Genomic DNA, 16,359 nt, shown 5'->3' with positions numbered 1-16,359 from the left:
AGAACGGGGTGCATATTGTCTTCAACTTGCGAATCAATTAATTTTGCAGCAATACAATTAAAAAGGCAAAGTGTTGTGATGTAGTAACATATTTTTTATTTTACGGCAAAGCAACCAGTGTTCACGATTCTTCCCTTACCCTGGGTTACAGTAAAGGCACCCAAAATCAACAGAAAAAACTACAGTTAGCAGACCCCGGTTTAAAAGGAAGTTGCAGTTCACATTATGAAACCTGATTGGTAAAAAAGTTGTGAAATTTGTAGAAGGAAAGCGTAGCTGCAGGCACTGCAGATTGTTCTCAGCGGATCCAGCTTGCCAATCTGAAAACAGTAATAAAAAACGAGTGAAAAAGGGTTGGGTATTTCCTACACATGCATACATAAACCTTGTTCACTAGTTAATGACTCCAGCACAAAAAACACAAAATCAAGTGTTAACATAACAGGTGGGGCAGCTGCACTACACATTTGGAGCCTATGGGATGAATAAGATGCTTTTCTTTCACAGAGACTCAGGCTTAATTCCTCAACATCCTGACTAGGGAATCGGACTCGATGAACATGGCAGGAATTTCTTCTGAGGAAACAAGAGACAGGATTGCACAGCACTTTACCTGCATGGCTCTTCTTTTGAAACAGACTTATCTACATTTCCAAGTTACATTTTTTCACATATCTGAAGAGACATGGGCATATGTGTTGTAAGATGCATACAAATATTTAGGGAGGTGACAGGAATAGCAGGCTGGTCTTGTGCATACATTTTTTGTTGCCCGAGGCAGAGCAGCAAATGGAATTGCTCCCCAATTCAAGGTTTATAGTACCCAACGATACCCACCTTAGGTAGAAAAATCATCCTAGTGTGTTTCCCTCTCCCTAATTCTGGTCTCTGGGGCCAGAACTTGTTATTTTTAAAAAATTAATGGATAAAACAAATGATCCCCAAATCAAGACTTCTTCTTTGTCAATAATTCCTGTGGAAGTCAGTAACTGGAAATCAGATATACGTTGTGTCTTGACAAGATTCAGAAATATAACTTTGCTTATGCTTTTTATATCATGATCTATTCAGATTTGGGGGGGGGAGGAGATTAACTAGCATTACTCTTATACGTATAAATATTTCCCTCTGTGTGTTAAAACATTGTTCTGCACAATGACCGCTCCCCGCTTAAAACGGGGGGGCGCCCTTTGCGTGGGCGCGTGCAGCCCCTAGATCTGGAGCGGCCCCAACAGCATAGGCTTGGCTTTGCCTTCCCTCAGGTGGGATACCTGGAGGTCTCCGCCTACCTCAGTCAGTTGTCCAATCCCACCTGGGGGAAGCGTTGCCAAGGAGACCAGGCCAGGTAGGGGAGGGATTACCTGCCCACACAATAGAGGGAGGATCTTACCTGGGAATCCTCACTTGGCTCCAGAGCTTAACTAGCATTACTCTTATACGTATAAATATTTCCCTCTGTGTGTTAAAACATTGTTCTGCACAATGTTTAAGCCCCACAGCACCTATGGACATGCAGTAAAAATTCAGGATCAGCAGGCTGTCATCTTGACATCAAACCTGACCCAAAAGGAGATGGGGATATGTGTAATAATATTATTTCCATTAATTTATTGCCCACCCTTCACCATGAAGTCCCTGGGTGGGTTACCATAACAAAAAATACAATATTTAAAAAGTTACAAGGAAATACAGACAAGAGAACAGTGTACTATAGGTGGAGGTTTTCTTATTAGGTTTACAACAGTATAACCCACCATGACATCCTCCAGGTAGCATTTAGGATTCATGCCTAAATGCTTGATAGAAACTTCTGGTACAGAGAACAAAGTATGGCTAACAACAAATCTATGGTTTCTATTTGTTCTTTGGAGCTACAGCTATCTGAAATATGGGATCATCTTAAAATGGCACCGAGAACTGATGCTCTGAACTAAAAGATTATTCTTCAACTCAAGTTTTGAAACATGCATATTGCAACTAGCCATCCATATTAAGCAGCTGGTATTTCACATTTTGCATACCACTTCTTACATTCATTGCCAATAGTCCTATATACCCACACCACAAGGTAACCCATATACTAACGTCTTTGGACAAACTAGCATAGTTTAGTCTCTCTTGGTGCAAAAGCAGCATCCTCTGTACTCACCTGAGTGTATTTCCCAGGTTGAATGGTCACGTTTATGGTGCCTGGAAAAACAAAATGCAGGCAACCATCTCAGACCAAGTGCAAAACAACAAGAACGTTGATGCGCTTGAACTCACGGGGGGGAAATCATCATGTAATTGCTAGAAGGAGTGGGTGAGGGTGCATCATTAAGTCACTATTTTAGAAAGCGCTTTTAAAGATTAAGTAAGAGGCTACTGAGGACATCCTATAAATGATTGCATCCTGAAAAGGTACAGGAAATACTCAAGCTAGGCTTTTGAGGAGGAATGGATAGGGCAATAAGGGCATGGACATATAAGCATGTTGTAAAACAGGGAAAGTACACATTATAAGAAGAAACAACTAGATCTGAGGAGAATCTGCTGTTTCTTTTTTGAGTGGGTGTCAGGAATCTTTCACCGAGCGCTTCAGTTTGAAGGGGAAGTTTGCTTTTTAAAAGTCAAAGTATTTGGGTAGATTACAAGATCATTTTGAAATATCCATCTATTATAAGCTTTAATTCATAAAGATTTAAAGAGAGCTTGAAACAGATGGGTCTTTCAAAACACAAAACCTTATTTTGTACTCCAAAACACTTCTTTTCCGTAACTACTGCAGATGTAATATTAATAACTTCCTGCCCCACAGCAGAGCAGGGGTGATTGTGTTCACAATTACAGCTGCTGTGAATGACCATTTTGTTCATCAGGTTTTATACTGAATCATTGCAGACTGTTCTTTTTTGCATTTCATTGTCATGTGGCTATATTTCCCATATCCCCTTCCCCTTATTGCCACATATGTAACTGCCAACTGAAGAAAACAGAGGCGCCAGGTTGCCCCCAAGTTTCAGGGGGGTCTGGGGTGCATCACATGTGTGACATCTGGGGGAGCTGAGCACTGAAGCTGCCACACACCCACACATGTGCTGGGCCCCCTCAAACAAATATCAAGGGGGCTGCATTTGCTAAAGTGGAGTGACTCTAACCAGTGTGCCACAATTAATCTCAATAAACTACTACTATCCCAAGTTGATGTTATTATGCTCATATTCACAGGGCTACTTGAACCATGAGCATCCAGTCTTCCAGCTTATGCTGTTAATAGCTACACCTGCCAGCTCACCTAAGGGGTAACTGAGCCACATCCAGATCACTTGTATCTCTTTGTTGGCTGCACAGTCCTTGCAGTTGGAAAGGAAAGTTGCTCTCCCAGTAAAAAACTGAAATTTTACTTCTGAAATTTAACTTTGTGTTCTCCAGAAAGTTACAATGGCTGTTCGCTGAAAGCTATAAAAGTGCATTGAACTGAGCTTTCCCCTGTATTACTGTACTTCAACGCTACATAAGAGGGTGAAGGAAAAGAAAACCAAACAAGTGCGCTTTTGTTTCGGAAATGATGAATAATGAAAAGAATGTACTCCCGTTTATGTCTAACTTGTTTCTAAGTGAAAGCAATGAAAACACATTAATTAATGGTTGAAATTAATTAAAACAATTCTGCTTCATTTCTGCCATTGCTTATTCATAGGAGGCATTCTTAAAACTGACAAGAAGCATTGCATTGTATTACTAAGAATGTTCTGTGGGGGGGACAGAGACCCTGAAGAACTCTGAAAGAGGCAAGACATAACACAACCCTAAAGCTGGCATACTTCTTATCCTGAGTAAGAAGACCAAACTTAGAGGACATAATTCCTGACCAATCACTAAATGCAAAAAACCTGAACATGATATATTTCTTTCACCTATATATGCAGCAATTTAAAAATTAAATATATAAGTGGTAGCCAATACGAAGTATAAACATGATTAAATTAACTTATGTACATTTTAGTACAGTGCCTAATAACAGAAATTGTTCTGAGCTCTAGCTGTGCTGACTGGGGCAAGACTGGCAGGGCTCAGGATTTGCTGGTACTACCAGCACAGATTCCCCCTTCCTCATTGGACTGCTCAACCAGGATGCAAAATACTGCTTCTAGGAAATTAATACTCACAGGTTCCTGACTTTCAAAAGGTGGTGGAGGAGGCTGAAAGAGAAAAGGAAGGAAATGGTTCTATTTCAATGCAATGCAAGAGATGTAGAATCCTGTTTGTAGGAAATTAATACTCACAGATGGACTTCCGGCAGGTGGTGGAGGAGGCTGAAAGGAAAAAGGAAAGAAATGTTTCTATTTCAAAGCAATGCAAGAGACGCAAAAATCCTGTTTGTAGGAAATTGATACTCACAGGTTGACTTCCGCCAGGTGGTGGTGGAGGCTGAAAGGGAAAAGGAAGGAAATGCTTCTGTTTCAAAACACTGCAAAATATTTAGAATACTGTTTGTAAGAAATTGATACTCACAGGTTGACTTCCACCAGGAGGTGGAGGAGGCTGAAAGAGAAAAGGAAGGAAATGCTTTTATTTCAAAAACAAGTTGAATGATGTAAAATCCTGTTTCTAGGAAATTGATACTCACAGGTGGTGCATTTATTCCAGCTGATACCGAAGTCTGAAATAAAGGAAGGGAGGGAACGTTTGCGTTCCAAAACCATTTCATGCATTTCACTTTCCAAACCACAAAGAGTCAGGGTGTGTTCACATTAGCACCTTAAAGCATTTCACAGCACTTTCCATCTAGCTGTTGACATGAGCATGGCTTAGTGTCATAGGAATGGCTTAATCCAATGATCCTGAAACTCGTTTGAGAAACATTGCATCAAATGGCAATATTTCACAACAAATTACAGGGTGCCCATGCATTTAATATAATGTCATGTGAACACGGAATAAAAAAAACCAGCACTGGAAATGAAGTGAATGAATGATAAATGGAAGTGTGGACACAGGCTCAAATTCTTTTATAAAGTGGATTTGTTGTGCTATAGTAAAGAGTCCTTTAATCTACTTTAATTACTCTGAGCTAAAATTCCACTACATGCCTGAAATCCCTCCTGTAAAATACTGACAGTCCAGAGGCACCTTTCACAAGAGGTGAAACAGAAGGGAATGGGAATTCTTATTTGGCATTCAACCTGAACCATTTGCAGAAAATTCATGGGGAGGTTGGAAAACAACATCAGTTGCTTATTGGAAAAAACATGTAGAATCCTGCTTGTAGGAAATTAATACTCACAGGTTGATCATTTCCACTAGGTGGAGGAGGAGGCTGGAAGAGAAAAGGAAGAAAATGATTCCATTTCAAAAACAATGCAAATCATGCAGGATCCTGTTTCTAGGAAATTGATACTCACAGGTGGTCCATATCCTCCATATGGCGAGGGAGGCTGAAAGAGGGGGGGAAAGGGAAATATTTGCCTTTCAGAACAATACAGAAGCCGTAAATTCCTGTTTGTAGGGAAATTAATACTCACAGGTTGGTCATTTCCACTGGGTGGAGGAGGAGGCTGGAAGAGAAAAGGAAGAAAATGCTTCCATTTCAAAAACAATGCAAATGATGCAGAATCTTGTTTCTAGGAAATTGATACTCACAGGTGGTCCATATCCTCCATATTGTGGGGGAGGCTGAAAGGGGGGGGAGGGAAATACAACATCAGTTGTTTATTGGGCAAAACATGTAGAATCCTGCTTGTAGGAAATTAATACTCACAGGTTGGTCATTTCCACTGGGTGGAGGAGGAGGCTGGAAGAGAAAAAGAAGAAAATGCTTCCATTTCAAAAACAATGCAAATGATGCAGAATCTTGTTTCTAGGAAATTGATACTCACAGGTGGTCCATATCCTCCATATTGTGGGGGAGGCTGAAAGGGGGGGGAGGGAAATACAACATCAGTTGTTTATTGGGCAAAACATGTAGAATCCTGCTTGTAGGAAATTAATACTCACAGGTTGGTCATTTCCACTGGGTGGAGGAGGAGGCTGGAAGAGAAAAAGAAGAAAATGCTTCCATTTCAAAAACAATGCAAATGATGCAGAATCTTGTTTCTAGGAAATTGATACTCACAGGTGGTCCATATCCTCCATATTGTGGGGGAGGCTGAAAGGGGGGGGAGGGAAATACAACATCAGTTGTTTATTGGGCAAAACATGTAGAATCCTGCTTGTGGAAATTAATACTTACAGGTTGGTCATTTCCACTGGGTGGAGGAGGAGGCTGGAAGAGAAAAAGAAGAAAATGCTTCCATTTCAAAAACAATGCAAATGATGCAGAATCTTGTTTCTAGGAAATTGATACTCACAAATGATCCATATCCTCCATATTGTGGGGGAGGCTGAAAGAGAAGGAAGGAATACTTGCTGGGCATTCATTGTGGTTTGCTTACAGGGAGGTTATAAAATTGTGTGTCAAGCTAGTGTCATCCCACACTTTTCTTGTTACTTTCCTTATTGCAAACAGTCGAATTTGCAAAGGGGTGGAGGAAGGAACGTTGTGCAAGGGCATCAAATCAATTTAATTGTTCATCCTGAACTTGTCGGTATGTGACTGAACCCCATTCAAAAATAGCATCAATTTGGAAGTGGCCTAATACTTACAGGCTGTCCATATGCTGAATATGGCTGAGGACCCTGAAAAAGAAAGGGAAGAAAATGCTTGCATTCCCATACAATTAAAAAAGACTTTAAATCTTTTTCTAAGAAACTAATATTCACAGGCTGCCCATTTCCCTGATTTGGTGGGAGAGTAGGCTAAAAGAGAAAGGGAAGGAAATGTTTCTATTTCAAAAACAATGCAAATGATGTAAAATCATGTTGGTAGGAAAATAATACGCACAGGTTGTCCATATATTCCAAATGATACCGAAGACAGAAAGAAAGAAAGAAAGAAAGAAAGAAAGAAAGAAAGAAAGAAGAAAACATTTGCATTCTAAACCAATACACAAATATAAAATACTTTTTGTAGGAAATCAAGTTCTTCTCCAGATTACTTGTTTATTGAGTGTTCATCCTGATTTGCTTCGTCAAAGCTTTTGCGAGCGGTGCCTGGTCTTTATTGAGCATTTGTTCTGATTTGTCCGTAGGGCAGTTAAACGATAATGAGCATTCATCCTGCATTTATCCTGGTTTGCTCCCCCCTCCCTTCGTCTTCCCATTAATCATTTCTTCCTTGCATTTCACTTTCCAAACCACAAAGAGTCAGGGTGTGTTCACATTAGCACCTTAAAGCATTTCACAGCACTTTCCATCTAGCTTTTGACATGAGCACAGCTTAGTGTCATATGAATGGCTTAATCCAAACATCCCGAAACTCGTTTGAGAAACAATGCATCAAACGGTAATATTTCACAACAATTTACAGGGTGCCCATGCATTTAATATATTGCCATGTGAATATGGAATTTAAAAAAACAGTACTGGAAATGCAGTGAATGTATGATCAATGGAAGCGTGGACATAGCCTCAAATTCTTTTATAAAGTGGATTTGTTGTGCTATAGCAACAGAGGGCAAAATATAAAGAATCCTGCTTGTAGGAAATGAATACTCACAGTTTGATCATTTCCACTGGGTGGAGGAGGCTGGAAGAGAAAAGGAAGAAAATGCTTCCATCTCAAAAAACAATGCAAACCATGCAGAATCTTGTTTCTAGGAAACTGATACTCACAGGTGGTCCATATGGTCCATATGGTGGTGGAGGCTGAAAGAGAAGGAAGGAATGTTTGTTGGGCATTCATTATGGTTTGTTTGCTGGGAGGTTATAAAAGTGTGTCAAGCTAGTGTCATCCCACGCTTTTTCTGTTACTTTCCTTATTGCAAACAGTCCAATTTGCAGAGGGGTGGAGGAAGGAATGTTGTACAAGGGCTTCAAATCAGCTTTAACTGTGCAACCTGAATTTGCTAGTTTGTGAGTGAGCCCCATCCAAAAATGCATCAGCCTCGAAGTGGCCTTATACTCACAGGCGGTCTATATCCTGCATATGGCTGAGAACCCTGAAAGAGAAAGGAAAGTAAATGCCTGCATATAAAATAAAAAGACTTAACATCTTGTTCTAAGAAACTAATACTCACAGGCTGTCCATTTCCTTGATTTGGTGGTAGAGGAGCAGGCTAAATGAGAAAGGGAATGAAATGCTTACATTTCAAAAACAACCCAAATGATGTGAAATCCTGTTGGTAGTAAATTAATACTCACAGCATATAAATATACGGCTGCTCCTGGATTCTGCTGAGGTTGTTGGGGAGGCTGAAGAAGAAAAGGAAGGAACTGTTTGCATCATTTTCATTTCTGAGAAACTGGTGTATAAATTAAGGGTGCAGCTAAACTTATGGATTTTACCTCCATTTGTCTGCCGTTTGTTACTTACCGGTACATGATAGGCCAAACATGCGGAAGGCAAGTCCCAATGAAATACGGCTATACTTGGTGTTCATAACATTTGTTTTGTACTATTTCAGATTCACTGTGTAGTCTCTGTGAACCCTGTTTTTTGTATTTTTTCATTTTCCTGTATTTCATATTCCTTACTGGATTGTTATTTTAGCTTCATAATAAAGTCTTGGTTTTAAAAAAAGATGATGCAATAACAGCTTTTTAATGATGAGTTCTGTGAAGAACACAGGTATCATGCAAGAGTTTGTAAGGTGATGGGTTGCCCATGACATGTACCAGAAAGTAGGGGGCATACCTGCTTAATAGAGTCAATTGGAGCATGTTATTCCAAATAAATATTTTAGGCAAGTCCAGTCTAAATATAAGCACCCAGAGAAATTTGGATTCCCCCCGCTTCAGGGCTGGATTCCTTTGCCATATAACACACTTTTTACTCCAAAAATGAAATATCCTGAGACATGAGGAAGTGATGGATTGCTGCCTAACAAGTCCAAAGGCCTCTTAGGCACATGGAAATAGCTTTTCAACTCTTTGGATCATGTGCAGCTCTATGGCTCTATGACTTATATATATGGTAGCTCACTTAGCTACCATAGGATATGAAACAAGGCGGCAAACCAAATTTGTCATACTCACCTGTTGTTGGTAAGAACCAGCGTTACTCTACAGAAACAGTAATTTAAAAAGTTTTGTTAGTTTTCTAATAAATGTTTGTTTGGTTTTTTAATTAAAAAAAAAAAAGCATGGCAGAAGCCCAGGCTTATATAGGCATTAGGCGCGTGTGTCAACCACAAGATATGCCTTGTATCTTTGGGAAGCAGCTTGATCTGTTTCAGCGTCTTTATAATTCAACTTCGGATCAGGACCAAATACAGTCTGTTAAAAGCAAGGCCCAACTTTTCCCCATTCACTATACAGTGGTACCTCAGGTTAAGTACTTAATTCGTTCCCGAGGTCTGTACTTAACCTGAAACTATTCTTGACCTGAAGCACCACATTAGCTAATGGGGCCTCCTGCTGCCACCACACCGCCGGAGCACAATTTCTATTCTCATCCTGAAGCAAAGTTCTTAACCTGAAGCACTATTTCTGGGTTAGCGAAGTCTGTAACCTGAAGCATATGTAACCTGAAGCGTATGTAACCCGAGGTACCATTGTAATAGGTGCTATAATAGGTGCTATAATTCACTGTAATAGGCACTATAATAGGGGAATCTAAAAACAGCTATGTTTGTATTTTCACCCCTTTTAAGGCAGCAGATGGAATTTGCTGGCATATTGTAGGTGCACATGATCTGACTCAGTATAAGGCAGTGGTGGCCTCTTGAATGATCTTCTCATGCATAGGATTTTTTTTTTTAAAGAACTCCAACATTTTGTCCCTAACAGTATACATATAGTACATGTGAATTGGTCATAAGAAAAGTAATAAACAAAGAAGCCAGGAGTTGTTTGTTGGGCTTTATGCACAAATGTTTACTTTAATGCAATTATTATTATTAGTCAAATTTATACACCACCCTTCGTGAAAAGATCTCAGGAAATCAGGGGGGGAAATTGGCACTTCTTACCTGGAACGGCCATTGATAGCGGTTATTCTTGAAAGAAAAAGATAAGAAACAAATGAAGAGTTAATTACTTCAGCTCCTTAAGAGAGCTATTATGAAAAGATGGAGGTATTCTGTGTCCTGAGTTCTCAAATCCAGGAGGTGGAGGGATGGGCTGTTCTGGACAAGGCTGCACTCTCCTAGAAGCAACAAGTCCATAGCTTGGAGGATCTCCTGTATCCAGTGCTCTCAGCGGAGGCTCAGGTGGATTGCCTTCTCTAGTTTCAGCTGGTTCCCCAGCTCTGGCCCCATTTGGCCCACTGTGCTATGTACTCTGTTAACGTCCAGCCTGGACTGTTGTGATGTGCTCTAGGTGGGGCTGCTTTTGAAGACGACTTCAGTTGGTTCAAAATGAAGCCAAATTGCTGGCTAGGGTTTCATTTAGACATGAGCCCTGTTGTACAACATCTGCATTGGTTGCCAGTTTGTTCCCAGCCCCAAACGGTGCTCACACTAGTGTTTAATGCTCAAAAGAACTTGGGCCCCAAATATCTGAAAGAACACCTTCTTCCTTACAGGCCCTCTCAAGTATTAAGTTCTGCAGAGAGAGACCTCTTGGTAGTTTCATCACCTTCAGAAGCTCAGTGGTGGTGGGTGAGAAAAGGCATTCTCAGACCATGGCATCCCCTACGTTCTGAAATTCCCTCCCCACAGAGGTGCATCTGGTGCCTTCACTAAGCAGTTTTTGAAGAATCCTGGAGACACTTCATTCTACCCTTGCCTTGGACACTTGAGATCTTTATTTTTGGGACCCACCCTATCATTATGATTGTGATTTGTTTTAAATTGTTTTAAACATTTTTTTTCAATTGCTGGGACCTGCCCTGGGACCTTGGGTTGGAGGGCAGGTAATAAATAATTTTCTTCATCATTGCTTTCATTAAACTGGGTTATTTTACCCATTGTGCACTGGTAAACCTGAGTTCTTCACCAACGCTTTTATAGCCATTTCCCCCCTGAATTGGTACCATTTGTTCTCTCAGATATTCTGCAAAATCCAAACAATACTGGCCTCAAATATTTTAATCGCATATTGCCTTCCCATATTTTAAAAAATACTCATTGATTGTGATTTATTTGGGTTCAGACAGTATTGTTGCAGTACAATATTTGTATCACAGACTGGTATAGTACCTTGCCTCCTCTTGCTTTCATTTTGCCCAGGGGGTACTCAATGGTACCTCTTTTTGTTGTTGTTAAAAAGTGTGACACATACCGTAACAACTTCGAGATGGGTACCAGCACCTATTTTTCTAGGGGGAAATGCACCAATGTTGCCATATACAGTACCTTGTCAGCAATCGCCAGTCTTTTATACAAAGATTATACTGCAATGTAAACACTGTAACATCTAAACAAGTCTGGCAGCTTTTCCAGAGGATGGCTAGAAAAAATGTGTACCTTCTGCCCACTTGTTATGTGAGATCCAATACCTTTTCTCAAAGAATTTGATTTGAGAGCTGCATGTACATTTCCAATTACCATGAATTAAAATCAAACAGGTTTTTGATCCCCGGTGTGTGTTTGAATGTTTCAACCACCGCAGCTTTGGCAAACCGATTCCCTCTGTTCTTTTAGAAAGATGCAAATGCCCAATTCCTTTGCCCACAGCCAATTCATTGACCATGGCCTGCAGCATCAAAGTCAACCTGACAAATCCAACACATCCGGTGACCGTAGCGGTATGTGACCTTTTCATTCTCTGGGACAAAAAGCTGTGGAATTGCTCTAGCTGCAAACTTAAGAAGAGAACTGGAAGGCTCTTCACATTCATGCCAAACCTTGCTTGCCTTTGGAATAGCAAAATTGCGAACATCCCCCCCCCCCCCCGCAGTACTTACGTTTTGAGAATTCTTTCTAGAAAACGCTTCCTATAAAATAAAGGGGGGGCAGTAGGAGTTACTTTAAGTAGCACTTCATTAAAATGATTCCTAAGGTAGCAGAAAGGTGCCCATTATTTCAGGGCCCATTGGATTTGCTGTGGATTCTGTTTCTTCCAATTCAGCAGGAGGTTTCCCCAGGGAAAGTGGCAGAGCAAAAACAACAAACAGCCACCTCTCGAATTTGTGACTTGAAATCCCTTGAAATCATGGGACAAATGAAACTGTGGATGGGCCCTCAATGACAAGAAATAGACCTGTCATGTTTTCTGAGAACAAACACCACCCATGGTTGAATAACTCTACTCAGGAATTTTGCTTAAGCAGGAAACATCTGTCTGGCTGTGTTGGAGACATGGGGTCTGGTGTGCTACCCCTTTCCCAATGTGGTAACATTAAGACCTGTTGAACTACAACTCCCATCAGCCTCAGCCAGCACAGCCATATTTATGTATTGGAATGACTGGTTTAATTTCAGTAGGTTGCCAGAAATGCTTAACTTTTACAGATTTAGCTAAAAATCTTATACATGCAAACCTGAGAATCAGTCTCATTGAACTCAGTCGATCTTAGCATTAATTTTAAGTTACAAAATGCATAAATAATTTGACGTATGTATGCATGTATGATTTGTGTCTGCCATTGTTAGTTTTCGTTGTGGTTTTTGATCAGCTGTGTTATAGGACAAATGCTATGTGGAAAATAGGTTACCAGTATTTCTGAGTATTTTATCTTTGACCCAAAAGTTTACATGGGTACATACATGGCTAATCAGTGATTTAAATCAAGGTTTCACTACTACAGTTCTGTCATTCTCTATATCACACTGGCTCAAATCCAGTCCAGTACCAATCTTTACACACACACACACACACACACACACACACTCCGTTACTCAAACCCTTGGCTCAGGATGAGACACTGAAATTATATGAATCTGTTAATATAGAAAGCATTTTCCATATACTGTACTTACTTTCACTCTTTCTACGAGCTCCATCTATAAGGAAAAAGGAATAAATTATTCAGAGTTTCTTAACTTTGTAAGTGCGAACAAGACATCCTTCTGGATCTCTTGGTGGGTTTTGTTATCACTAAATATGGTTACCTTCTAGATAGAGGGTCTTTGGGGATTAGGGGTACTGTATTTCAGCCATCCAACTCCAACATAGATAACATATCCCAGAAGGCAACACTGAGGAATTACAACACTGAGGAATTATACAATGGGACATTTCAGGATTTCACAGTGGTCTCCAAGTTTTTTAACATCTATGTACAATAGCTGAGCCCTACTTCTCAGAACAAATTCCTGGGTTTGGAATTACTTAACTCTAAATCTGTGTCTTTTGCATCTAGTTCTGTTTGGTGGGTTTTGGGATTCTAGCGGAAGCAAAGCCATGTCTGAGTTAGAGGAGCATTCAGATGTAAACTCCTCCACCCACCACTTGTAGCCTGAAGTGGGACAGCCCTATTTGATTCCACTGAATGTATAAACTGCTCCAGGGCCGGCGGTGGGAAGAGAGATAAGGGGTGGTTTGTGATGTGAACATATGAGAGTGCTGGAGGTGAAATAGTTAAACAAATTACCCAATCAGAACCCAGCGGGTGGAGTCAGAGGGACTATAAAACCAGCTCTGGGAGGGGTGAAAAGGCAGTCCGTTGAGAGTTGGGTGGTTGATTGGAGTGGGAGTGAATTGGGATAAAGTCTGTGGGTAGGTTGAGTTAGTGTAGCGAAATAAGCTGAGTCAGGAACAGTTAGGAGCTAGGAAGACAAGTAAATATCTGAGAGATGGTTTAGTGAGTGAGAGCAGGTAGCGGAAGTTGTAGGTCTGGATAGGCACCCTATGATTGTAATTGACCGATACCATTTATGAAACCACAGGCTTGTTAAACTGCAATAAATAAACAGAAGTTTATGTCCCAATTTAAACCTGACTGGACTCAGTATTGTACCAGGTAGGGCCTGGGTGGTGGCAGCGAGAAAAATTGGTGGCACAGGGATCAATAGACGGTGAAACGTCCGGGGACCCTGTGTGATCGCCACATGGTTTATATCCACTTATATTACATTTTTATCTCACTTTTCTTCAGTGAAGAAGGTTCATTGCATCAACCCTCTAAGGTAGACCAGGCTAAGAGAAAAGTCATGTAGGCAGTACTGTGGCTCAGATTTGGATCCCGGTCATCTCACTTCAGGTCTTGACATGCTGCCTGGTATACCAGACTTTAAACATATACAGTATATATATCTTAGCCCAGTAGCTGTCTTTACAACTTTTCATTCCGCTTAACACGTCTCAGTATTGGGCACTAAGCTTATATGAAACAACCAGAGAAGAAAATCCTTTCCATTTACTTACCGGCATCTCGAATAATCTTTTCATCTGGAGGGGAAAGAATGTAGGTTATTCAAAGAGGAGAGCTTCCAGACATGGGGTTAAGATGGTAAACTCACATCCAGAACCAAAAATGCAGCATGGGGACCTGCCCCACCCACCTACTCTGTGTTCTACAGCCAGGCCATTCATAACTTTAGGCAAAGTGAGGTAGCCACTTCAGACGTCAGGTCTTGGGTGTCACAAAAAGGTAGAAATTGTTGGTAGAGGAGGGAGAGACACACACCTGGTGCTCTGCCTCAGCCAGGAAAATGTCTATAGCAAGCCCTGCCTAAGGCCCCGATCCAGCAACTCGTACAGCAAGGGCTGCGATGCACACCTGAAAGCCAGGTGGGATCTTCAACAATATGAGAAAGGATTACCTCAGTTCAGCCTCTCCATCTCCAAAGCTGCCAGTTGGCTCTAAGGATAAATATCTCAAGGACGCTACATCTGTGGAATCAGCCGTGTACGTTGTGCACAGACCACGTAAGTATTGCATGCTTCCACACACTGAGCTAGCAAGATGCCCCTCCTAGGACATCCCTGGAGGAAGGCAGGGGTCAGTTCCCCCATTTAGAATTTCAGCAGAAGGGTGTTGGGCGTCAGGTAGACCCCATGTTTGTCTCAACAACTCTCCCCAAGCAGCCCTGCAAGAATAATGATGAGCTTAAAACTGTGGCAATCATGAAAACAAATAGCACCATGACCCACCAGAGAAGGAAGTAACAACTCCTGCTTCGTACATGTTAACGACTTAAAATGCTGCGAGGTTCTTCCCACCCATGCACTGTGTTTCAGGTCACATTAGCATGTTTCTGTACACGCTAAAGAGGAGGCTGGGATGTCTTCACCCAATGCGCATTCCTTGTTTGGCATCCCTGCTGCTTTAAGCCCACTACCTCACTCCTATTCACTAAGCTGTCACCTGTGCATTCACAACAGCTGCCCCAAAATCTAAACAGCCCAGCTTAGGTGCAAAGGGCATGTGGCTGCCATTTTCAAATCGGATAGAAGCTGGTTTGAGAGGAAGTGCGTCAAATGGCAGTATATCTCAAGAAGCTACAGGACAGATAGGGGGATGTGGCTAATGTCAAAAACCAGCAGCGGGGATACAATCAAGCCAGAGTAAATGGCAATGTATACACAGCCCAGGTTTCTCTCTTACGGCTTTTTAAATGGGAATTTGTCACACATCATTGTGTTGTGCCCACTCTTTCTTAAGGTATAGGTGCATATTCTGTGCCTGTCTCATCTGCCAACAGAACACTAGCCTAGAAAAATTTCTTCTGGGACGCTCCGAAGGTAAAATTCTACACCCAATGTCTTTTTGGACTAAGTTACATTGAACTCAGTGGGGCTTACTTTATTTATCTATTTATTGCATATGCATCCTGAGAGGGAATACGTAGGATTCCATTGTTAGAGTGCAATGGGTTCGAATCTCTGCAATGGAGTGAGCTCCCGTTGCTCTGTCCCAGCTCCTGCCAACCTAGCAGTTCGAAAGCACGCCAGTGCAAGTAGATAAATAGGTACTGCTGTGGCAGGAAGGTAAGCAGTGTTTCCGTGCGCTCTGGCTTCCACCACAGTGTTCCATTGCACCAGAAGCGGTTTAGTCATGCTGGCCACATGACCCAGAGAGCTGTCTGTGGACAAACGCCAGGTCCTTCGGCTTGAAAGTGAGATGAGCGCCGCAACCCCATAGTCGCCTTTGACTGGACCTAACTGTCCAGGGATCCTTTAACTTTACCTTTTACCTATAAGCACATATAACTTGGGAGCTGCATTGAAATCAAGGGGACTGGGATATAAGTGTCAACTTAATGCAGAAATCACAATGCTAGGTACATTTTTTAAAAAAAATAAAAACAAAACATTTTACCCAATTTGGGCTGTCGTCAGTCTACAAAAAAAGAAAGAAAGAAGTTAATTGATATTGTTGCTCTCCACATCAAAGATGAAACTGTTTAAGTGTACAGATCTTTGAGCACACTCTTAGTTATTGGAAGCAACCCCCAGTAAAATTAAAAGAGTTCATTATGTTTTGGTCATAGAGCTGAGCCAGAATTCCTCAGA

The 16,359-nt window shown here is 41.2% G+C and overlaps 1 protein-coding gene across 1 annotated transcript; it reads right to left on the bottom strand.

The window, feature by feature from the left end:
* Positions 1–73: 73 nt before the first annotated feature.
* On the bottom strand, positions 74–16,182 carry LOC309537256 (uncharacterized protein). The gene is made up of 29 exons (XM_082231994.1): positions 16,166–16,182; positions 14,269–14,292; positions 12,882–12,905; positions 11,867–11,896; positions 9,990–10,016; positions 9,055–9,081; positions 8,221–8,271; positions 8,097–8,135; positions 7,986–8,018; positions 7,693–7,725; positions 7,577–7,606; positions 6,625–6,657; positions 6,330–6,362; positions 6,212–6,244; positions 6,095–6,127; positions 5,977–6,009; positions 5,859–5,891; positions 5,741–5,773; positions 5,623–5,655; positions 5,505–5,537; positions 5,385–5,417; positions 5,267–5,299; positions 4,610–4,642; positions 4,495–4,524; positions 4,381–4,410; positions 4,266–4,295; positions 4,149–4,181; positions 2,150–2,190; positions 74–320 (listed from the first exon to the last, which is right to left on the bottom strand). The coding sequence occupies exons 2-28, from the start codon at positions 14,290–14,292 to the stop codon at positions 2,182–2,184; spliced, it is 846 nt and encodes a 281-aa protein (XP_082088120.1). The 5' UTR covers positions 16,166–16,182; the 3' UTR covers positions 74–320; positions 2,150–2,181.
* Positions 16,183–16,359: the final 177 nt, after the last annotated feature.

Source organism: Podarcis vaucheri, assembly GCF_965113315.1.
Source record: "Podarcis vaucheri genome assembly, chromosome: 7".
Taxonomy (NCBI): Eukaryota; Metazoa; Chordata; class Lepidosauria; order Squamata; family Lacertidae; genus Podarcis; species Podarcis vaucheri.
Note: the sequence above shows the minus strand (reverse complement) of the source record. Positions and strands in the feature narration are given on the sequence as shown.